At 31.0% G+C, this 25193-nt stretch overlaps 2 protein-coding genes across 16 annotated transcripts in view; both read right to left on the bottom strand.

Moving 5' to 3' along the window:
- Window positions 1-1418: 1418 nt before the first annotated feature.
- The window catches only part of LOC140803243 (uncharacterized), a 132306-nt gene continuing 108531 nt past the window's right edge, over window positions 1419-25193 (bottom strand). For 2 of the 6 annotated variants that reach the window (XM_073159021.1, XM_073159022.1), the window contains exon 6: window positions 1461-1729. In XM_073159021.1, coding sequence (XP_073015122.1) covers window positions 1713-1729 — 17 coding nt within the window. In that variant the 3' untranslated portion in view covers window positions 1461-1712. Of the gene's footprint in view, window positions 1747-1972; window positions 2067-2276; window positions 2447-25193 lie in introns of all 6 variants that reach the window. The other 4 variants (XM_073159020.1, XM_073159018.1, XM_073159017.1 and 1 more) reach the window with 4 other exon arrangements.
- LOC140803241 (uncharacterized) lies at window positions 3486-13351 on the bottom strand. 10 transcript variants are annotated; one of them, XM_073159009.1, is made up of 10 exons: window positions 12111-13351; window positions 11981-12022; window positions 8193-8337; window positions 7841-8120; window positions 7667-7757; window positions 7442-7566; window positions 7182-7260; window positions 5339-5446; window positions 4523-4685; window positions 3486-3863 (listed from the first exon to the last, which is right to left on the bottom strand). In XM_073159009.1, the coding sequence occupies exons 1-8, from the start codon at window positions 13178-13180 to the stop codon at window positions 5416-5418; spliced, it is 1863 nt and encodes a 620-aa protein (XP_073015110.1). In that variant the 5' UTR covers window positions 13181-13351; the 3' UTR covers window positions 3486-3863; window positions 4523-4685; window positions 5339-5415. The 10 variants fall into 10 exon arrangements, with proteins under 10 accessions (XP_073015110.1, XP_073015111.1, XP_073015104.1 ...); XM_073159010.1 differs by having other exon boundaries at window positions 4523-4678; XM_073159003.1 differs by lacking the exons at window positions 3486-3863; window positions 4523-4685 and adding exons at window positions 4710-5260; window positions 5809-5941 and having other exon boundaries at window positions 5339-5724.

Genomic DNA, 25193 nt, shown 5'->3' with positions numbered 1-25193 from the left:
TGGAGTCACGCTAAAATATGTAGTGAATATACATGGACAAATGAATCACTTTTTTCCTAATGAGGGGATGAATAAATTAGCAATAATCGAAACATAAAATTCATGATTAAGCAACAAATAATTTTTAAAAAAAATTATAATAGAGCATAAATTCAATTATAATACATTCAAAGTAATAAATAATAAACTACATTAAGCAAACATAGAGTTCAAAGTAAAAACAAGCCCATATCCTTTAACCAATAATAATATTAAATCACTTGTTTCAGTTCATAAATACTATTCTTCGGGGCTTCGAATTTCTAGCGAGTTCTCCGCCCGCTGGGAGGATGGGTTGGAGGCCATGGCCGCATTCAGAGAAGCCCACCTCGGAGAATCATGGTTTCCCAACGAGTTATCCAGCGTCAGTAGTGAAAGGTGGTATGAGGGAAAACCCATATCGGAGAACCATGAATATCCATCGAAAGGGGTAATTGAATAGGTTCTGAAACGCAGAGAAAATTGAATTAATATATATCATATCATACATAGACTGCTCAATCAGTTATACGAATCATTGCATTTTATTTTCACTCCATATTGGTGCGCTTCGCAGAATCCATCGTGAACTTGTTTCATGATCTCCAATGTTTCAGAATTCGTGAACTTGTTTCATGATCTCCAATGTTTCAGAATTCGTGACAGTGGGTCACGGATTGGATTCAATGAATCCGTAACAATACTTCATATTTTAAAAAAAGTACTACCATACGCGCAAATTTTAAATAATAATAATAAACTATTAATTAATATAGAATAATACATGTTAAAATATAATAACCCAGAAAAAGTTTAGTGAACACAATATTCTCTCTGATAATCTTTAATATTCTCTTTGATTTTCTATTAATAACAAAATCAATTGCTGTTAAAAATTATGTCATTTTATTTATATTTTTACTTAAAATTTTAAAATAATTGTACTCGGTGCGTTTTGTTTGGGCATCACAAAGTCCAAATCTGACTACAAGCCAAGATATTGCCCCATCTTTATTTCCTTCACACAATGAATAAAAAAACGCGCAACTAAATTATTAAATTAAATTTTGTGGACAGTCGTTATGAAAATTCCACAAAGCTGACCATTTTGCATCATTTTTTAAATTTAAACAATTTTTTATTTAATTAGCAAAAAATATCATTATAGTTATCCAACACCGAAAATTAATATAGATACATCAAAAGTTTGACACGAACAAGCGATGAAACCCAATAGTAGTATAGGGGTCAATAATCAATCAACAAAATTGGGTAAATGATTAAAACAACTTGGAACATATACCAAAAATAGAGGGAACTCGTAAATTTCCAAACTCATGTGCCTTCACAATGATTTTTCGAAAGAATCCGGGGACTCAAAACTCTACCGTAGAGCGTAGCTTTCGCACCAAGTATACTCATTGAACCGTGGTGCCAAGAGGTAATAAAGTTCATATTTTAGTTTAGTCCACAAAACACATACATAGACCATTCAAGTGGATCTATCACCATAAACATCTACTACATATAGATTTGGATCAGATTCCTTTTGAAACTTCCAAACACATTAAGAAACCTAACGCAATAACATTAACTATAACATATAAAACTCCAGATAATATAATTATTTTGCACTAGGCTGGCGGTTTCTTACTAGTAATTAAGCTCTCTCCAGAATCAGCTGTCGCGACATCTCAAAGATCATTTTTTGCTGCAACAAATAAATATCTGTAAGAAAATTACTTTCTATGCATGAATCATGCAACAGATCTGATCGAGTACATCATATGATCACAAAAACATACAAAAGAGAACTTATAGAAGAAAAGAAATGTTCATGAAACATCAACATTGTGTTACCGAGGGAAGGAATCACAGAAGCAGAACCAGCAGCACTATCAACAACAAAATTTACAAGTGCAACCGTAGGATACATTTTCTGGAAATATCATACCGTTTGCAAGGGGGGCAAATCTTCACTTTCACATGCTCGTTCTGAACTGACGTAATCATCATCACAGGACAGAAGTGTAATTTCATCATCATCATCATCATCCTAAGAAAACAACATAAACCAACTCCTTAACTTCTTAGATTAAAGAAAGACCAAGAAAAATTTACCTTTTGGTGATAAAAACATATTCCGTGTTGGCAGTCACATTCTTAGAATCTACTCTAAAATTCCAAACTTGTTCCTCATTTGAACTACGCACAAATACAAGAAAAACTATCAAGGTAAACAGAGTGAAGAAGATGGTACCTTTATCTCACAAAACAACGCCTCTTTTTTCCCACACGCCGCATGAACAACACCTCGAAAAACAAGGCTATGCTTAATTCCATCTTCTTGTGCCCTAAAAGTCAACCCGTAATATCCACTACCACCATGGTTGATCTTGCAAACCTTCAAGAGCTTGAAACTGGTCGACTGTAACAAAACCGACAAAATGAAGAACAAGATTTTTTTTAGAACCAAAAAAAAAATCAGGGCTGTAAATACATTAAATAGCTTGTCCAACCTTGTCGTCATTGAACAATTTCAAAGCTAATTCCGACAGATCTCTCAGATCAACTATTTTGTCCGCGTTCACAATGTGACAAGTAGACCGTACAGCTTAGGTTTACCAGGTTTCCGTGGTTCATTACATAAGTCACATATCTGTCAACATTCATTTTTGAACATGAAACATTCACCCAATATGTCAAATATCTCCAATTTTGAGATTCTTTTCCTACTGGGTAAAATCTATATGACCCAAAACGAAAGGAACAGATTTCATACTCTACGGTAATCATCCAACGACATCTCGTCCTCTTCATCAGAGTCGTCCGCAAATACAGGAGACAACTTCGAACCATAGCGATCATGCATCCACCGTTTTTTGCTAAACGTTTTATATTAACTCCGAATCAGAAGAAAATACAATACAATAAAACAAACAAATCCAAACCCAGCCTAAAAAACATCCTAATCCTCAGTTTACAAACTCGAAAAATCATCCAAAACAATGTGTAGAAAACGGATTTCAAACTTTTTATCCTTTAATTTCACAACAAAAACAAAAAAAAATAGAGACGTAAAAAAGTGAGTACTTCATTTAGGCGGCGTCGCGGCGAGAACCCAAGAAGTGAGTACTTCAATTTTGATTGTACAAAGAGCGACTGTAGGCGGCGTCGCGGCGAGAACCCTAGGCCCAATCTTCTTATATAAATTACTATTATTTATAATTATATATATACTAGTTTTGATTACCTCAATTTTTGAGGTATTTTCCCAGGTTTGTTATGCATCATATGGTTTTTCCCCCCTTAATAAATAAAAGATTTGTTTTTTTTTTTTTATGTTTGTATAAGTATTTAACTACCGGATTGAGAACTTTTTCATGAAGTTCTTGGATATTTTATATTGATTTTGTTAATGGATTTATTAATCTATTAAGTACAAGGCAAAAAAAAAAACATAGCAACAAGCAGTGAAAAACAAATTTTATATATGTCGATTAGATATGGTACAAACTAAAATGCTTAATAGGTAGATACAAACGATATATAACTAAACATTTTCTATAGCACAAGGAAAACAATTGCTTAATTATTTAGTGGACAATCGGTTGATGTTGATGCACGCATATCTTCGATATTTAATTCTTTTTCAATATCAGTTGCATATTCTAACAAAAGAGAAAGCTTTGCTTCCATTGTAAGTACTCGCCGGAAGATGACCGTCCATACTGGATTGGAGTAAAATCTTTTCATCATAACTTCAACTTTTTTTTGAAATAGATAGTTGTAGTAACATTGGCCACAATCCATACAAGTACAATATGGGTTGTTTTCCATTAGATCTGATTATGAACAAAAGATATAGCTAATAAAGAGAGTGAAAGTATGGTAAAATAAAGAACTAACTTTGAAGCAATAAATAAGATAAGTATATAGTGTTCAGAAAGCCCACAGCCTGGGCTCTAGATCTAATGGATGCGTGTTGGCAGAAGAAGTGGTTTTTTAGATGAGTCATTAACAACTATTGATACGTGTTGGATTGAAAGCTACTATTTCCAATAAAAAAGAAAGGCTAGCCAGCACATGGTTCATTTTTGACATCTGTAAAGTTAAGGTAAGCTTAGTCATCATTTTTGTGTGTTGTGTCAAAAAAAAGAACACTATTACACACAATAAAACAATAGTCAAATTGGAAAGAATTCAATTTTTTTTTGCCGACCAAGAGTTTGTGCTGTATATTGTAACGCAAAACTAAACATATAAAATAACATTTGATTGATAAAAAAAGTGAGATAAGATGTAGCTGATTTGTTTAAGATGTAAAAAGTTTAAAATTTTGTTTAGGGAAAAAAAAAGTTTAATGAAAGAAATAAAAATAGTATATGAAGTTATACCTTAAAAAAGACAGTAGGGAAAATGATTTCAACATTTAAATGAATAACTATAAAGACTATTTCACTCAATTTATGTGAGTAGTTTTAACTATAGTAAAGGGTTGTACCTCATAAACAACGGGTGGCTTTGAACCTGCAGAAAGGTTCGAGCTCTTGTTCCCTAATTTAAGGTTGTGACTTTTCCTTTGTTGCTTGAGCTGCGTAGCAATAAGTTTGTGGTATTTATTGCCTCCGAGTTAAATGGGTGAATTCTGTGGAAAGAACTGCAGTCTACAACATAAATAAGATGCAACGTTCTGTAATAACATGTATGGCATGGTTAGCAGTAGAAGCATATCACATATACACAGGAGTTTCTAGTGGGATTCTATGCGTATATACATTTCAAAATTTTTTCCAGTCCTGTTTACGGCAAAACATTTATAAGAAACTTGCTACGTAGTAGTTTCAAAACTGAACACATTATAGGTATCTCAGTTTTCTTTAGCATATTTCAGATCTCTCTGTGCTATATCCTCTTTGGAATTGAGTTTTCTTTTAACACGTGTACTGGGATGATGTTCAAGCTGCTTTGTTGGAAGAGGTGATTCCTGTACTGTTGAGGAGCTTTCTTGAGAAGCAAGTGTGGTAACAGTTGGCAGCGATTCTTCGTGCACATGTAAAGATGAGCTCTTTTCTTCAGAGTCGTGTGATGTTGCTGATGGTTCAATTGGCGGAAGGCATGCTATAACCGTGTTCCGGACAAAACTTCTGCCCCTTGCTTCATTTTTGGATGTTCTAATATGGAAAAGAAATTGCAAATCTTTGATTTTTTCATTGATTTCGTAAGATTTAAGTTGTGTTCCCTGTTGTATGTAAGTTAAATTAAACATAAAAGATATGGAGAGTTTTGTGCTGAAGAAAACTGTCTTAATCAATTTTACCTCGTGTTCGGATGTAATGATCTCTTCCGCCGACATGCCTAACAAGAATGTTGCTTCCTTGTGTTCCACGTAGGCATTCAGACTCCCAGTTCCTTCGAATAAATCTGCCTGAAAACATAATCTGTATGGAAATAGTTTGTGACAAGGTAAGGTTTGTACAATTTGATGAGGATTAGCTATGAATATGTTAATATCTTAGGGATTTAAAATATATATATAACTAAAAGTGGTTTTGGGCTTGGAAAATCATGGTTGCAGTACAAGCACGTGAATTCGTATGTATACGCTGCTCCACAAGGTCTAGAACAGCTTGGGCATGCTAAAAAATATAGACTGCGCTCTAGATCAGTAATCTTTAGCTTAGCCCTAACCCAGAAAGATTTAACCTGTGAGTAAAAATCTGTTGATATTAGGGTGTATTATGAAATTTATAGAAATGCAAAGTAGTGTTTGAATGAGTAAGATATTACCATTTCAGTCAGGCTTAGAATTTGACTGATTTTGCGAATCTGATATTCAAATGGTTGGCATATGCTCTGATTTTCTTTCTCATACAGCCTCTGGGAAATAACAGACTCTACATATTCTTTGTTAGATTTCATCCTATGAAAGTTTTGGTGTGTAAGTTATTTTTTTTGTATTTATAGAAAGCTAGCATACCTAAAGATAAACAGAAATAAATCAAAATTTTTTTTTGGTTTACCTGTAACGCCAATAGTAGAAGCTTTGAATAGTAGACAATGAGAATGAATGAAAATATCTTTGAATAACGAGAAGAATATAAGGGTCAAGAATATGAAAAGTTAACATGCTTATACTAACAAATTGCCTGACTACGTACTTTGAAGTCTGAAAGAACAATATAAAATTAAGAATGTGGCTAAGAATAGGATGGAAATCAATTACAGATTTCAGTTTATGTTGGCACTACTTAAAGGGTTCTAATGTGTTAGCTATACAAGAAATGCAACAATAACTGATAAAAGTGGCTAAATTAGGCATATGTAACAATACTTCATGTTATTTTGTTGCAGTTAATGAGTTAAAAAAAACTATAAGTGTAAATTAGATGACAGGGAAAAATGCAAACATTTTTTTTTGTTTCAGTTCTAGAAGAACAATATGTAAAATGAGAGTGTGTTTATGAATAGGGTGGATATCAATAGTAGATTTCAGTTTATGCTGGGCACTTCTTAAAGAGGTGTGAGGTTTTAGTTAGGAGTAATTCTATAACTCTATACAAATAACAAATAGTTAAGTTTTCATTTATCATATTTTTTAATGTTGTAAACTTTACCATGTGAATTATGCCGAGACGATGAATAATGTTAGAAAATACAAGGTAAGGAAAAAAACAAATGCAGCTAAAATATCTAGCTGAAATTGTTAAAGGTTTTACATTTCAACAATTAAAAAAAGAGTACGTTGATTAAAAGGAATGTTTGGAAATAAATTGGCGAATTATACTTCGAAGATGAATAACAGACTTTTAAAGCAAAAATATCAAGATTTCAGTTTATGTTTAAGATCTGATGCAGTCTAAGTTGGTTGTGGTACAAGAATTGTAGTAACGGATAACATAAGTAGTTATAGTTTGGCACAAATGACTACACTGTTGTCAGTTTTTGATGTAAATAACAAGTTAAATGAAAGCAGTAGGTGCAAGTAAAAAGATGTGCAAAATGTAAGCATTTGAATAACGAAATATGAGAAGAGTAATAGTAAACCATATTAGGAAAGAGCAACAATGTTAAACTTATGCATTAACAATAGTAGTTTGTTGGTAAAAGAATAAGTAGTTGTGAAGCTTTAAAAAAAAAATAACGGTGAAGTTGTAAATTACCACAATTTCAGCTGCTCTGTCTGTGGTAGTGGGGGGTCAAATAAAATAGTGCTGTTGGGAAATGTTCCAACGGAAAGCCCTACAATAACACATTTCCTGTGAGAACGTATTTTTAAAATGACTCTTAGCATCATCTGGAAACGACAAAATAATTGTATTATATCGTATGTGAACAATTAGCAACAACATATACTAAGGTACGAATCATTTTAACATAACCATTTGCATTTTTTTATAGGTTAATAAAAAAGAAATTTTACCATAGAAGGTGTTCACAGAAAGCCGCATTCCTAAAATTATGGGCATACTGTGAACATTTTCAGCTAAATAGGTTGCCTCGTTTTGAAGAAATTCCTCCCACAATGTAAGGATTAAGGGTGTACGCCTGTGCATATAATAAAACTCTAAATGTGAATTCAATAGATTTGGAGAAAGTTTTGAAATGTACAAGTTTACATTATGTTTTTTGAGCTAAAGTGGCTTACTCTTCATTGACGACTACAAACTCTTGTAAGTTTCTTTTAGTTTTTTCGACGTAGCGTGCTGGGAAGACATGTATGACGCTGCATAACAAATCTAGTAAAAAAAAATTTAATAAGTCCGGAGTAAAAGTAATGGTATAACTATACAGAGGATAAAAACCTGAGGAAGATCGTAACTGATTTGTTTGTTTGTGACATCTGCTAATTCCTGACATTGTGCAAATGATGTCAACTGATAGGCAGGGGCAACAGGTAACTGATCTTCCTCAGCGGCAAGCTTAATGTAGGCACTCCTATTAAGGATCATTTGATATTTGGAAGCTGCCAGAATTGGGGTGTTGCCACTTATTTCTTTAATTTTTGCATTGCCCACATAGTATGTTTTGTACAGCGTAAGCAATTTGTCAAATTGGTCAACATCATTTTCGTAAATGATGCACTGCATGCCTGTATCCTGCTGATATAAATTATAGAAGTAAAAGATAAGCAACAACAATAATTTTTTGGGAAAAAATATAAATGATTGAACCTCTTTGTCAATGAAAACAACTTTTTGTTGTCTTCCCCATTTTGCAAAGCGGATTGGTGTTTTCTCTGACACAAAAACTTTGACGAACCAGTTCTGCAGATCAGGTTTTAGATGTTCAAGCGTTGTGAACTTATCTTCCATTGACCTGAATGGGAAAAAAAATGGAGAAGAATCAGTACAAACAATTTAGAAAATTGTTGCAGTCAATTTTAGGTGACTGTAAACAATAATAAATGTAGTTTATGTAGTAGAAATTTCCAAACAGTTATAGTCACGGGTGATTTCATTGGAGTTTGTAAAATTAAAACTATTGATTTGTTTTAGGAGTATGACACTAAGTATGTGTAAGTAAATGTAGCAGCAGTATGTAGGAAGATTTTTCAAAATAACGTTGAACAAATCAAATAAGAGGTTAGTGCATTTAAATCATCTAAAAAAGCATAAGAAGCAGCCATATAGTGCGTATAAAGAAGGAATGTAAGAGCTTGCCTATGCTAGCGTATATTTGCAGCTCCTAGCACCTCACAATAAACTATGTTTTTAGTGTAATTTGTACTTCGAACAAATGGGATTGATGGTCTAAGCAGCACGGCCAATTGATCGACGGTTTTGGCTCTTGATAGCGCAACATAAAGTTGTCCATGAGAGAAAACGGGCTCTTTTAAATACACACCAACATAATCTAAAGTCTGCCCCTGGGCTTTATTAATGGTCATTGCATAGCATAGTCGTATTGGAAATTGCTTTCGTTTGAATGGAATAGATGAGAAGTTATCGATTGGAGCTTCTAGTGTTATACGGGGAATAAATACAGGCTTTCCTGCATAGGTACCAACTGAAATCTCAGCATAAATAACGTTGCTGTTAAAACCTTTGCAAAGAAGACGCGTACCATTACAAAGCCCCTCTGTTGGATTAATGTTTCTAAGCAATATGATGGGTGAATTTACTTTCAAAGTTAATTTATGGGGAGGGAGGCCTTGAGGAGTCAAATAATGAAATAACTCTTCTTGATCTGGGGCAATACAACTACTTGCATTTTCATCACAACTAAAATATGTGGTTTCTTCGCCGGGAAATCTATTAATGAGGGCATCATTGATCTCATGCACAAAATCATTTCTTGTTGTGAGTATGGCTCGTTTAACAAACAAAGAGAAATCCAAATTACAATCAGTAATATTAGGAAAAACCATGTCGATCAACGTATTTAGAGAAGTTATATCATCTACAAATGGAATGTTTATTCTAGAGGGTATTTGAATTTCATCTTTTTCATTAGTTTCCTCAACTCCATCACCAATTTTCAATAAATAAGACGAGAAGTTAGGATCAAGCAGTGCTCGCATATTCTGTTTTAACTTCAATTTTTCAAATTGGCTCCATAAAGGTGACATGACGATTGAAGCATCAATTATATCATCTTTTGTACCTTTAAGAGTAACAGGTAATGTTTGACGAAAGTCTCCCCCAAATACAATGATTTTACCACCAAATAATGCATTTGAACTCATTATGTCTTGCAACATTTCATTGAATTTTTCAATAATACTGCGTTTAGCCATTGTTGCCTCATCCCAAATAATTAATTTTGCTTTTTGGATTAAATAAGCTAATGTGGTTTGTTTACTAATGTTACAAAGGTTCGGATCATTTTCATCCAAAGGAATTTTAAATCTTGAATGCGAAGTACGACCACCTGGCAACAAAGATGCTGCCACTCCGGAAGTAGCTGTAGCTAGTGCTATGTGACCAGCTGAGCGGATTGTTGCAAGGAGGGCTTTATATAAAAAAGTTTTTCATGTACCTCCAGGACCATCAACAAAGAAAACATTTGGCAAATTGTTGTTCACGTGATATAAAATTCGATTGTAAGCATATTTTTGTTCTGTGTTTAAATGGTCAACAGCAGCAAGGTCTTCAGTAGGTGTAAATATGCCTTGCTCACTTTGCAATTCTTTTGTTAAGTTGTCATGAAAGCTTATAAGAATATCATCACTTGCTGGAAAGAAGTTTTCCATTTTTTTCCCCATCGAGTAGAGATAGTTAGCTAGAATATTTAAGACTTTGTGTCTAATTGCGTTAGTGGTAAGAGTTTTGTTTTGCACAAAATCTTCGGAAAGAAAATCTTCGTATTTTAGCCACAATTGTTTCGGATTGGGTGGATTACAATGAACAAGGACTGTAGCAAACAGTTGACGCAAAGCATGAGATAGTAAGTAAGTAGCAGCCTCTTGGATACACATATCAGCAGTGTTGTCTCCTTCCATTAAACCTAGCTTTTGTGCAGCCTCTCTAAATGTAGAAAATGTTTCACCATTGACTGTCCTAAGGTCTTTAAAAGAGGTAGGTTTTGGCACATGCATTAACAACAACTTTAAATAAAATTTTTCACCATCTGAGGGACGACAACTATAAATCCGCCCTATAACCTCTTGTTTTTTACGTGGTTCCCATTCTTTTGAATCACTATGCCACGTAAAGTATTCAGGAAATTCAATATACAAGCATTTCATTTTTTTTTGCATATTCATTGTATTCATTCATGAAAAAAAATTGTGTTAGCATAGTTTTTTTGAGTGTTAAGTTGTTGGCAATGCTCGTAAGAGATTGATTAGCAGGGAAAGTAACTACTTGTTCATTCTCTAAATGAATTGGTAAACATATTACAGATGGATGCATATGGTTTAGATCAAATTTGAAAATACGCCAAATTGCTTCAGGTGCTGAAATCCATCTTGCACACTGGAAGTTTTTAATTTCATCAACTACGGGATAGCTCTCATTTGCAACTAATGTATATACAATCTTATCATGACCCTTGTAAATGTATTTGTATATATATTTTATAGCCTGAATAGTGGAACATATTTCAACGTTAATGTGACAATTAAATTTGGCTAAGAGATATGGATTAAAAGGCACAACCCAACGGTTATCAAGTTGTGCCCCCCTAATAGTAACAGCATGATTGTTATTTCGACGACGATATATAGGGTATGAATTTGTTCCATATTTAGTGGTCTCGGAGAATTCTTTAGGGTAATTAAACTTACATGATCTATTTTTCATACAAGGGCATGTTGGATTCAATGAGCCACAAGGTCCGTGCATCATATGCTTAACAACAAGGGAAAATAGGTATGGTTGAGCATGCGGATCAGGTAATTCAGCACAAACGATTCTATCAAATGCTTCAGGATGAAATAATTTTGAAGCTTTATTCAAAATAAGAAGAAAATGCGCATGAGGTAAACCTCGTTTTTGGAATTCTATTACGTAAGCATAAGCAAGGACATGACCAAAAATTTCTTTGTTAAACAATTCGTTTTTTAGAACTTGTAATTTTGCACGAAATATTCGAGAGGTTAAATCAGGCCTATTTTGTATTTCATCAAAAGGTAAACACAAATCCTTTATTTCTGGCCAATTTGGATTCGAAGTTATTGTTAAGGAAATATCAGGTTTTCCATAACGTTGAACTAAAGTTATAGCATCCATATATCTTTTACGCATATCTCTAGGTCCCCCAATAAATGACGTAGGTAAGATTATGCGTTTTCCAACATCGAGGCCCGTTTGGCAACCTTGTGTAATACTATCTAGTAAACCACGATAGGCATCATTTCGTAAACGGTTTTGTATGTCTGTAGTCCTGAAAAAATCTAACCTCGATGTTTCAATTTTGATGTACATATCAACTATATATTGTTGAAGAAGCCTTCCAATATGCAATAGAAAAGATTTATCATTTTCTCTTATTTGTAACTTATAACAGTAATACTCACGACATGATACCGTAGACCTTTGAGTATTGCGCTTGCTCAAATCTACATGAATAAAAAAACAACTTTATAACATAAGTAAATGCACACATTGAAGTAGTGTAATTTAATTTTATGGTGGAAAATTTACAACCTAGAATCACCTTCGTTTTCAGTTTGTATGCCATGTGCAGCGTTTGTGGAGCCTTGGATGTCGTAAATGGTTTGGCCTCTGCATATCGGTTTAGGGCGCATTTTTTTTTGCATTTGATTCAACCTCGCAATTTTACGATGCCAACCAGATTCCCCATTAGGAAATATGAGAGGATATTGCATAGGATCATAACAAGAAAAGTAGTGTTTGATTATCTGAGGGCGGTTATCTTTTGGATAAACTTGTATATGTTGGCTTGTACATTGTTCATGTTCATTAGATTCTAGCCATATACCAGCAACTTGAGACACTGTAGGCTTAGTAAGAGTTCGTTGGTCAATAATAGGGTCAGCTTGCAAGGAAATTTTATATTCGCTCAGATTTTTAATGCTATTAAGGCTCCGGAAGAAACTTGCGTATGGGTTCAGTGCTAAAATATGAATCAATTTTTGTATAAGATTTTCTTTAAACTTTGTGCTTACACACATTCGATTCGATATTTCATGTTCAGTGTCAAAAAAGTACAACTGCAAGTTTTTGGGAATTTCGTTATTTGACGGTATTAATTGATCCATGAAGTGATAAAGTTGACCTTGTACACGGAATGTGTAAATGCCATCATTTCGTCTAGATAAAGATTTGTCGCAATGGACTCCAAGTGATGTAAACGCGAACATATTATTGTAACTACGAACACAGTTAGTGAATTCTCTAGCATCTTCAGCACTACCACAATATAATTGTACTAAATCGGAAGGCATTTCTGTAAGCAAAAGATTTATTTCTCCCGAGGCACAATAGAATGCCGGGGGTTCTAAGTAAATACGCTTTGCATCACAAAATTCACAGTTAGGCACATCAGGTAGCAGGTCTGGACAGTTCACTATAGATTGCAACAAGTCTGCCTCAACACAATTCGTATCACTGCTCGTCCATATTTGTAACTGGTTTTTTTTATTTCGCCGGCTATTTTTTGCCATTCTACGATCTTCTAAGCAAGCATATTTTCTTTTAGGCGTGTTTTTTTCCATATTGACATATAAGGAATTTTGTTTGTGTGAGTGTGACATTACTGACAAAATTACTCACTAAACATGGGAAACTTTTATAGTGTAAAGAGGACAAACATTTATGTAGTTTAAAAAAACGAAATAAAGCGCAATATGACACATAGGCAAGGTGAGTAATTTCTGAAAGGTTGCAAGCCAAACAGGATGTACAGTGAAAAATCTTAATCAAAAACCAAACCTATATCCTGGTCGGGTTGAAGAACCTAGCATTTTTCCTGTAGGCAACTCCTCAATCAGGGTGGACTGCACCTTTAATTTGCTGCAATATTGTCCAGGCAATTCTACAAGGAAAGTTATATTAATAAAATACAAATTAAAAGAACACTTTGACTCATATTCAGATTTTCAATCTTAGAACGGGTATATTTCAAAGAAAATCAGACATTCGTCATTTCAGGTATTCTTAAGCACGGTGACACACGAATTCACGTATAACGGAAGACAAAGATCATATAACCATGGGGATTTAGTCGGTAGGCGACTTATTCCACAGAGCATGCCAATCCAATGCGTTTAAAAAGCAAATAAGCAAACAAAATGCAAAGAAACAGAGAAGAACAACAATGATAAGACTAACTGAGGCAAAACGAAGCTCCAAGGAAAAGCACAACAACTGACACAGGAAACACTTTTGAATCCCAAACCAACGAGGCTAGGTTTTTTATTTTCCTTAATACATGGGTTTAAATAACAGTCTGGGCAAGGTCCGTTCGTCGAAAGGAGACACTTTAAGATAGATGTAGATAGATGTAAGTCTTTGTTATTATATTAGTAATTTTATTTGAACTACGTGTTGTGTTTTATAAAAGCTAGATATTAGTTGTGTTTTTAAAACTTTACTGTTGGAAAAAATGAAAAAATAATTTATATTTAATTTATAATGAAGTTGTAAATAAGAAAGACAAAGTGTTTTATTTGCGCAAAACAAGAAAAACTGTACAATTTTATCGTCCAAAGCAAGAGTTTATAAAAGAGTTAAAATGATTTAATGTTTTGCACAAATAAAAAATGAATTCTTGAGGCCAACATCATTTAGCTTAAAGTCCGTTTATAATCAGGACAAAATAACAAAGCCTGCTGGCTAAGCAAGGTAATAACACATGGAATGCAAAGTGCCAATAACATATTGAAGCAAAACTGAGGAAGGAGGAAAAACATTAACTCACCCAGGGAAAGTTTTCGACACCAAGAAATAGATAACGCCGTTAATCCAAAAGCAAAGGACCTAGAAGAAAACCAAAATCAATATAAGCATCTACAGTCTCAAAGCAATGGCAAAAAAAAAAAGCTAAAAACAAGTACATCATAGTTAATAAACAACGAGAAATAAATAAGATAAAAAAAATTCGTATAATTTTAAAAGCCTAGACGAATGCGCGACAAAGTTTTTCCATTAGTAACTCAATTAAAAAGCAAAAGTTACAAAAAAAAAACGAAAGCTCTCGATAAACAGAAGACATTTGCGAAGCCATAAGAAAATGACTCCAAAGCAACGAAGCCTACGGCACCGAGTAAAGCTTTGTAGAACGATTAATATAGCTACAAAAGGAAAAAAATACATGAATAACAACAGAAGCAAAGACAACAAAACAGAGGGGAAGGCAAAAAATCTTAACAGCCTAGACGAAGGCACGGCAAAGTGTTATTCTTTAGTCACTCCATTAAACAATAAAAGAAGGCATCTACAAAGGCATAAGACCAAATAACTCCAAAATAACGAAGTCTGCGGGACCGAGCAGAAATTTGCAGCACGATTAATATAGCTACGACAGGAAGAAAAGACATGAAGAACATCGGAGTAGAAGACAACAAAGCCGACGGGAACACGCACCTATAAAAACCGGTTGGTTCTGCGGCGATGGAGCAGCGACCGGAGCTTTTAAGGAGAAATACTCACAAGCAAAGGCAGGCTTGGAAAGAGACGGACAACAAATGCAGCGGCTGAAGGGAGAGGAACAAACAGATAGAAATGGAGAAGAAGGAAGATGTGGAAAGAGCCGGTTGCAATAACCCTATGAAAAAGCCCTCCTCTTGACAGCACGAATTCGTGAGTTGTTGGGCAAAGAAACGTAGGCCACGTGTGCTTACTTTTGACCGGGAACTTGCCACAAACTGGAGGTGGAAAGAACCGGTTGCAATAACCCTTGTGGAAAAGCCCTCTTCTTGACAACACAAATGCGTGAGTTGTTGGGCAAAGAAACGTAGGCCACGTGTTATTACTTTTGACCGGGAACTTGCCACAAACTGGCCAAAAAAAAATTATTCCCTCTTTTAGATATGTAGATATATATATATATATACCTTTTTTAAAAAATGGTTATTTACATATTTTTACTCAAAATTACGTATCTATAATAATCATATTTTATATAAGATTTTATTTTATTTTATTAAATACTTAATTTAATATTAATTGATAGAAATTAGTAATGGGTCATAGTGAAATTTGAGAGAGGTAATATTGAAAATAGATTGTGGTAAATTTGAGATGGGTCATACTTAATTTTTGTATAATATTTCTGATAATGTTTGTAATTTATTGCATATATTTCACCTCATTCGTTGATTCAATTACAAATATCGTACAATCACATTTGAAAAAGTAATTTAAATAATTTATTATATTTTAATTTTATTATTCTAATTAAAATTAAATTTTTATTTTAAAATATATTTCTTAGGCCCAATATTCTTAGGATTTTTTTAAAAAAAAATAATATAATTTTAAAAAGTATGTAATAAAATATTACAAATCTGAAAGTTTTGTAAAAATATAACAATTTGTAAATTAAAAGTCCGGATTCAAATTTTTTTTTTTTAAAAATAAATAATAAAGTCACGGATTCATTGAATCCGTGACCCACTGTCACGGATTCGGAATCCGTGGCAGAATGAATCCTAAGAATCTGTGACCCCCTGCCTATAAATTACATCGAGTTTTCGGCATTCATTCTGCGCAAATATTTGGCATTCCTCCTGCGCAACAATTTATATTTTCCTTCGCTCCACGGCTTTTTTTGTTAGCTATAATTCTTCTCCGTCCGACATTGTGTTCATAATTTTTTTGTTATCGAGAATTGTCGGGTATTAATTTATTTTAGTATTATTGAATTAACAACAATGTATTTTTTATAAAAATGTTTAACATTGACATGTTATTATATTGTTCGTTGATTTTATCCGTGACTCCCTTCTCCTTATAAATTACGCCGAGTAATTGCGTCTGAGTATCAGAATTCATAATTTGATTTGGGAGAATTGTGTCGAATATCAGAATTCGAGAGAACCGAGTCTCGGTAATTCAGAATTTGATTTGGGAGAATTGTGTTGAGCATCAGAATTCGGGAGAATTACGCCGAGTCTCAGTTGAATCTCTGTTTTTTCTTTCTAGATTGAATTTTTTTTGTTAATATTTCTGATAATGTTTGTAATTTATTGCATATATTTAACATCATTCGTTGATTCAATTACAAATTCCTTACAACCATATTTGAAAAAGTAATTTAAATAATTTATTATATTTTAATTGTATTATTTATATTGTATTAATGTAATTATAATTTTGTTCGGTTACATTTTACTATTAAGTATAATTTTGTTATATTTTATATTTTTAATATTAATCACATATAAATTACTAATAGGAATACTAATAAGAAATTAATAATAAATATAAATTGTTGATATTTTAAAAAAAATTCAAGTTCGTAATTTAAATATATTTATATATTATTTACATATGAGAATGAGTTAATATTAGTGTAGTTAATAGTGATAGAATTATAATGTATTTTATTACATTTGTTAACAAAAATTATAAGTATTTTATTATAAAATAGTGTATAATTAAGCTATAACTTCGATATCATTAATATAATCTATAATATTGTAATTATATTTACTCTTTGATTCCAAGCCTCAGATGGTATCAGAGCCATGGAAATAGTCTGGTTAATAATTTAGCACTTTTTATTCAAATGAATATTTTCAGTATGAAAGAAACTGTTCATAACAGTTTAAATGAAGAATATGATATACCTGAAAATTTAGATTTATTGAATAAATGGACTATTCCTAAGATAGAATCTAAAATGATCTATAAGTTAGGAACTTTTGAAAGAATTGGTTTTAAACAAGTAGTTAAAACTACAGAATCATCTGTACCTCTTCATAATAATGAAATGGTGATAAGATTGTTAAACAATAAAGATATTATGCCTTATATGAAAAATTATAAATTTATTCATATAGGATTAATTCAAATTGCTTTTAGACCTTTAACATTAGAAGGTTTACCAGAAAGCTTCATAGCAGCTTTAAGAGATGGAAGAAATTTGAATTGGAAACAATCCCTTATGGGAATAATTCAATCTAGTCTGGCACATGGTCCAGTATATTTTGATGTTTATCCAAATTTATCTTTATCTTTGTTTGATCCAAATATATTAGATGCTTTAACATTAAATGTTAAAACTCATGGTTATAATTATACTCCTGGAACAGAAGTAATATGTATCTGTTATCGTATTTATTATAAACCATTATTTACACTTAATCCTATGTGTAAAAGAATAGATAAAAAATTAAATGAAACTATTCTTATAGAAACTAATTTTAATAGATCTAATATTACAACTCGTAGATCTATAAAATGGGAAGAAATAGAATTTCCAGAAAACTGGATAATTGAACAAGCTGTTCCTAGAAATCCTATAATAAATAGAGATTTAGAACAAGTTATACAAACTAATGAAGGAACTGTTCAAATACAGTTTAATAATGAACAAAGAAGATTATTACCCTCTTCTGTTTATGCTAGATCAAGATCTAGTCATTCATTTATTTCTCCTCTAGATTATATGGTTGATATACCACAAACTTCTAGAGCTTCTACTTCTCAATTTAGGGAAGAATTAGAATCTACTAATACAGTAGATGATTTAATTATAAATCAAAATAATATAGTTCATAAAAGTAACTTTCAAAAAGTTAGAGAAACTGATACAGTTTCAGAAATGAATTTTAGTATTTAATGGATAATAAATTTAAAATTGATTTTACTAAAGGATCTTCTGCTAGAGCAAAGATCAATGCAGAATTTTATTTACCCAAATGGGAATCTTTCAGAAATTGGTACTTTAAAAGTTTTTCTGAAGAAGAGTTTGAATATATTGTTTCAACATTTTATAAATATTGTGAAAACCAGAATAAATTAATACATTTTGTTCCTTGGTTTTTTAAAACATTTATTATAGATTATATTTCTACTCTTGAAAGAAATTATAAACTTTCTTCAGGACAGATTCAAAAATCTGTTTATCCTCCTCAACAATCTTTTATAATAGAAAAGAATAATAAAATTTTAAATTTTACTGCTTTTTCAAAATTATTTGAGAATGATATGTTACAAATTACTGTTAAACATATTAATCAGATAATAGAAAAACAGAATTACACAAATTTATATCTCACGATTATAGGAGAAGAAATAAATTCTCTTAAAGATCGTATTGATAAAATTATTTTAGCTATTAATATTTTAGCTATTAATAAAATTAAACCTAATGTTCATATAGAAGAACCAGAAAATAATATTGTTTCTGTTGCTACCTCATCCATTCAATCCCCTCCTGATATTAAGGATTTTAAATTTAAATCTTCTGTTTCTGATATAGAAAAATTATTAGAAGAAAAATTTAGAAATCTTAATTTAAATACTCTTAATGAAGAGTTTGAAGAATTAGATAAGATTAATAATCATTCTGAAAATGAAATTAATAAAATTAAATGGGCTGATAGACCTACTACATCCAAATATTACTATAATAAACCTACTCCCATGGATGTTCTCATTGAAGAAAATGAATATATTTATTCAAATAGTTATAATGGGAAAAATATTTATGAATGGAATATTGATGGTTATAGTGATAGGCAAATATATAATACTGCTCACAGAATGCTAATGTATAGTACTGTGTGTAAATCATCAGGTAATACTGATAAGAATATTGCTAAAATGATAACAGCAGGATTTACTGGCCAACTTAAAGGTTGGTGGGATAATTATCTAAATTATTCTCAAAAAGATGAAATCTTTAATTCCATAAAAATGGAAAATAATATTCAATTAGAAAATGTAGTGTATACATTAATATTGACTATGATTGAACATTTTACTGGAAAATTCACTGATAATAGTGAACAAATTAGAACTTTATTAAGTAATCTAAAATGTAAAACACTTACTGATTTTAGATGGTATAAAGATACTTTCTTATCCCGTATATATGAAATTCCAGACTGTAATAATAGTCTGTGGAAAGCTAAATTCATAGATGGCTTACCTTTCTTATTTGCTGAAAGGATTAGAAAAGTTTTAAGAAAGGATGATATAAATATCTCCTATGATAATTATACTTATGGTAATTTAATTAATACTTGTATTCAAGAGGGTTTAGCTCTCTGTAATGAATTAAAATTAAATAATCAAATTAAGAGACAGAATTTACTAGAGAAAAAACAGTTAGGTAAATTTTGTGATCAATTTGGTATGGACTTACCTAATAAAGGTAAGAAGAAAATTAAAGATAATAATGAAAAAATTTATAAGAAAAGACATTTGTCTGAAAGACAAAAAGAAAGAAAAAAGAAAAGAAAAGAAATTCGTGAATCAGCTAAAGCTGATAGGAAAAAAGATAAATATAAAAATAAATTAATAATTTGTAGAAAATGTAAAAAGCCAGGACATTATGCTAATCAATGTTGGGCTAAAAACAAAATTAATAATTTAGATATAGATGATAATCTAAAAGAAACATTATTTAAAATAATAATGGATTCTAATAATAATTCTGATAGTGAAACTGAGAATTCTTCAGAATCCTATAATTCAGAAGAAATTCTGGATAATGAATCAGATATTTCTGATTTAGATGAATGCAATAATTGTATACAAGGAAAATCTTATATAAATCCTATAGAGGATAATAATAATAAAAATGATGAGTTTTATAAACTTATGTCTCAATTTCAAGATTTAAATATTAATGTTTTAACTAACAATAATATTTTAGAATTCCTTAAAATGATTAAGGATCCAATATTAAAATCCACTATTATAGATCAAATGGAGAATACTGCTTCAACAAGTAATAATGAAAATAATATTCTTGTTAAACAAGAACAAGCATATTCTATGAAAGAAGTCAAAAATCTTTTACAGAAAAAATATAGTCAGCAAAATCCAGTTACTATACAGGATTTAGTTAAAGAGATTGATAATCTTAAACAACAAATAAAATTTTTACATGATAATAATAATAGTTTAAATTATCGTATTTCAGTTATTGAAAATAATAATAATTCAATTACTGAAAGTTTTGAAAATATTCAAGATATTTCATTTCCTGATAATAATCAGAAACATTTATCTGTTTTAAGTATGATAATATCTCAAAAATGGTATACTAATATTACTTTATTAATTGATAATTCTTATAAAAAGAATTTTATTGCTATGATAGATAGTGGTGCAGATTTAAATGTTATACAGGAAGGATTAATTCCTACTAAATATTTTCATAAAACTACTCATTCTCTCTCTCATGCAGGAGGAGAACCTTTAGAAATAAATTATAAATTACCTAAAGCTTATATTTGCAAAGATAAAAACTGTATTCAAACCAGTTTTTTATTAGCAAAAGATATTTCAAGCCAACTAATACTTGGTCTTCCTTTTATTTATCAAATTTATCCTTTAACCTATGTTGATGAAATAGGTATAAAAGGAACTTATCAAGGTAAACCTATTTCTTTTCAGTTTATAACTAAACCTGTTCATAGAATTTTAAATGAACTACAAGAACAGATTGAAAGAAAAACCTTTCAAATAAACTTTTTAAAAGAAGAAATAAAATTTCTTACAATTGATGAAAAATTACAGAATCCTAAATTACAGGAAAAAATAAAAATTATTTATAATAAATTTTCTTTAGAAATATGTAATGATTTACCAAATGCTTTTTGGAATCGTAAAAAGCATATTATCTCTCTACCATATGAAGAGAATTTTAATGAAAAAGATATTCCAACCAAGGCTCGTCCTTGTCAAATGAATTCTGAATATTTAGAATTATGTAAGAATGAAATTCATTGTTTGTTAGACAAAGGTTTAATAAAACCTTCTCAATCTCCTTGGTCATGTACTGCTTTCTATGTTAATAAACACTCTGAACAGGAAAGAGGAGTTCCTAGATTAGTAATAAATTATAAACCTCTTAATAAGGTTTTGAAATGGATTAGGCATCCTATTCCTAATAAAAAAGATTTATTAGACAGATTAGTTCATGCAATTATATTTTCCAAATTTGATTTAAAATCAGGATTTTGGCAGATTCAGGTAAAAGAATCTGACAGATATAAAACTGCTTTTAATGTTCCAATAGGACATTATGAATGGACAGTAATGCCATTTGGCCTTAAAAATGCCCCTTCAGAATTTCAACAAATTATGAATGATATTTTTTATAACTATAGCAATTTTATAATTGTTTATATAGATGATATCTTAGTGTTTTCTAATGATATTGAAACACATTTTAAACATTTAGAAATGTTCAAAAATATTGTTATTCAAAATGGTCTTGTTATTTCAAAATCTAAAATGATTTTATTTCAAACTAATATTAGATTTCTTGGTCATATGATTGAAAAAGGAAAAATAATTCCTATTCAAAGAAGTATTGAATTTGGTTCAAAATTTCCAGATATAATAACTGATAAAACTCAGTTACAAAGATTTTTAGGGAGTTTAAATTATATTTCTCCTTATATTCAAAATCTTACTAAAGATTCTGCTATCTTATATGATAGACTGAAGAAAAATCCTTTACCTTGGACAGATAAGCATACTAAAGCTGTTCAAATTATTAAAGATAAAGTTAAGAATCTTCCTTGTCTTATGCTGGCAAATCCTTTATGGGATAAAATTGTAGAAACTGATGCCTCAGATATAGGTTTTGGAGGAATTTTAAAACAAAAAGATCCTCAAACAAAACATGAATACCTTATAAGATTTTATTCTGGGAAATGGAATAATGCACAGAAAAATTACTCCACAGTAGCAAAAGAAATCTTAGCTATTGTTAGATGTATTTTAAAATTTCAAGATGATTTATATAATCAAAAGTTTATTATAAAAACTGATTGCAAATCTGCAAAATTTATGTTTAATAAAGATTTTAAACATGATGTTTCTAAACAAATGTTTGCAAGATGGCAGGCTCATTTAGCTCCTTTTGATTTTGAGATCATTTATAAAAAAGGTGAAGATAATCATCTACCAGATTTCTTAACTCGAGAATATTTATCTTAATGTTTTCATCTACAGATATGTACTCTCGAGGCAGAGGAGAGTCCTCTTATAGAGGGCGAGGTGGTAGGGGAAAAACCCCTAATATTATAGCACAACATGGAAAACAGAGGCTAATAGCCCAGAACTTATCAAGTTCATCAGCCAGTAATACTGAGCAGAATGAGTTATACAATGAATTTCAAGAATTCTTGAAACAAAAGCAGAAAAATAATTCTGATTCTCAGTCTTCAGCATCATATGCTAATATCATCAAAGAAGATGATAATGATACAGCTCTTTATACAGAGTCAAAACATAAAGAATTAATTCTTCTTATAGAAGAAAAAGATATCCAATGGGAAAAAACTCCTTGGATTATTATGGAAAGATATTTTACCAATACATCATATGTATATGGTGCTTATAAGCAAAGAGGATATTATGAGAATCTTCTCATATCTACAAAAAGTGTTGATATTACTCACTTTTTCAGTAATACTCAACAAAAAGGAAGTTATAACTTCTCTAAGTTTATTATCAAAAAGATTATATCTATTGAAGAATGGGGTATATCTCCATTGGTTGAAAAAGAATTTTACTCAGAAAATCATAAAACCAGTTTTAAATTCAATTTCTGGGATTATATTGAAAGTTTTAATAAAACTTTATTATATGAAAATGAAAAAAGGAAACATACATGGTTTCTTAAGATTTGTGAAAATGTTTTCCATTATCCTATCCCAAATTGGTTTTTTATTTGGTGGAAAATATTTGGTCCATCAGCAAAGATTTTGCCAGAGGTTTTTATAAAACCATTTGATACTTGGTTGAATGTTGCACCAATTATTACAAAAAGTTTTTCCGAGCATTGGATTGATGGAAAGACTTTATGTCTATTCTTCATGGAATTCGGTATTCCATGGATATGGAAATGGCAGCCAGAATTTGGTTATACAGATGAAGGTATCCCTTGTCTATGGAGAACTAGCTCTACAAAATTTTGGGATAAAATGTTAAGAGAAGATCCAGTATCTGGAAAACTTCATGGTCATGATACCTTACTACAAATGGAAGAAAAAATTTCTTCATATCAGAAAGATTTGTTGAATCAACAACAAAAAGAGAAAGATGCAATGAGTCCATTTAAAATTTTGACTCAAAAATATTCAGAGATCTATTCTAAAGAGAAGATGGTAGAAATCTACATTGATGAAATGAAAAAAGATCTTTATAAGAATATGGGATGCTCCGATTCAAAATCAGACAAATCAATTGAATCAGACAAATCAATGGCTTCAAATTCCAGTAATAATCAATTCATACATCTAATGAAGATGCATGATGCACAGGATCCAGATGAGGATATTCCTCAATTATCTCAAATTGAGGATATATTTGAAAGTTTGAAGAAATCTCTCAAAGATAATACCAGAGATGATTAAGAATCGTTGACAGTGGAATCTCACTATTCAAGAGTTGGTGGAATAACACATCATCATGGCATATCATGACAAAAAGTGGGTGGCATATCACTATTTACTTTTTGAATTTTGTAACCATGTTACTTTTGCTTTAATAAAGCATTTACTATTTTTATTTTGAGATGGAATCCGGGGTTTGATGTCCGGCTCTTCTATCTATATATAGGTTATTTCTGTGTTCTTAAGAGGGCACGGTCGAGTTTTCTCCCCTTTCTCTACTCTCTCTTGTATACAACCCTTCTGAAGTAAATAAAAGTTTGAAGTTCTGCTTACAACCTTGTAAGTTTATTGTTTTTATTTTTTGTTTTTATTTTTGTTTTTAATTTAAATATTTCAGTAATTAGCCTGAATGACAGGCTAAAGTATTCGTGCTAAATTATTTTCCTTACTATGACATGATCTATATTTATTTGTAACTTGGAATCAGATTGATATAATAAAAGATTTATTTAAATTTCTAGAATTTAATGTAATATAAGAGTCTTTGGTTAGAACATAAGGTAAGAAGATGAACCAGGAAATGGTTAACACAAGGTTCGAGTTTATCCGGGAAAAATAAATTCATGTTGTAGCCCTTCAGCCTGCTTAGCCGAGAAATGGCGTTTAAGGCGTTTATGGGTGATTTTTTATGAATTTATGATTCTTTGGGCCCTCGATAAATTCTCTGTTGTTTAATTTCTCTGGTATATCTTTCGTAAATCCTTTTATGTTTCGTAAAATTCCAAACAAGAATCTTATATTCATTATTATTCTTAATTTTCTTCTTACCTTTATTAGGTAAGTCCATACCAAATTGATCACAAAATTTACCTAACTGTTTTTTCTCTAGTAAATTCTGTCTCTTAATTTGATTATTTAATTTTAATTCATTACAGAGAGCTAAACCCTCTTGAATACAAGTATTAATTAAATTACCATAAGTATAATTATCATAGGAGATATTTATATCATCCTTTCTTAAAACTTTTCTAATCCTTTCAGCAAATAAGAAAGGTAAGCCATCTATGAATTTAGCTTTCCACAGACTATTATTACTGTGAGGACCCGGACGCTAATCCATTCCTTAATCGTCTTTAGGAATATTTAATCATTCATAATAAACAGGGTCTAAAATTTTTTCTTTTAAAATGCAAAGCGGAAACGTAATGTAATTAAAATCAAATTACATGTTAAACAT

The sequence above is a fragment of the Primulina eburnea genome, chromosome 10 (genome assembly GCF_022965805.1).
Source record: "Primulina eburnea isolate SZY01 chromosome 10, ASM2296580v1, whole genome shotgun sequence".
In the NCBI taxonomy this organism is placed as follows: Eukaryota; Viridiplantae; Streptophyta; class Magnoliopsida; order Lamiales; family Gesneriaceae; genus Primulina; species Primulina eburnea.
The sequence above is the reverse complement of the archived record's forward strand: the minus strand, read 5'-3'. Positions and strand labels throughout refer to the sequence as shown.

What these genes read in the sequence shown, in the direction of transcription:
- LOC140803241 (XM_073159003.1), bottom strand. Translation starts at nt 13,180, where the DNA reads ATGTCACACTCACACAAACAAAATTCCTTATATGTCAATATGGAAAAA. An exon ending in TTTGTAGTCGTCAATGAAGA is followed by an intron (nt 7,567 to 7,666) that starts GTAAGCCACTTT and finishes TTATATGCACAG; the next exon opens with GCGTACACCCTTAATCCTTA. An exon ending in TTCTGTGAACACCTTCTATG is followed by an intron (nt 7,261 to 7,441) that starts GTAAAATTTCTT and finishes GTGTTATTGTAG; the next exon opens with GGCTTTCCGTTGGAACATTT.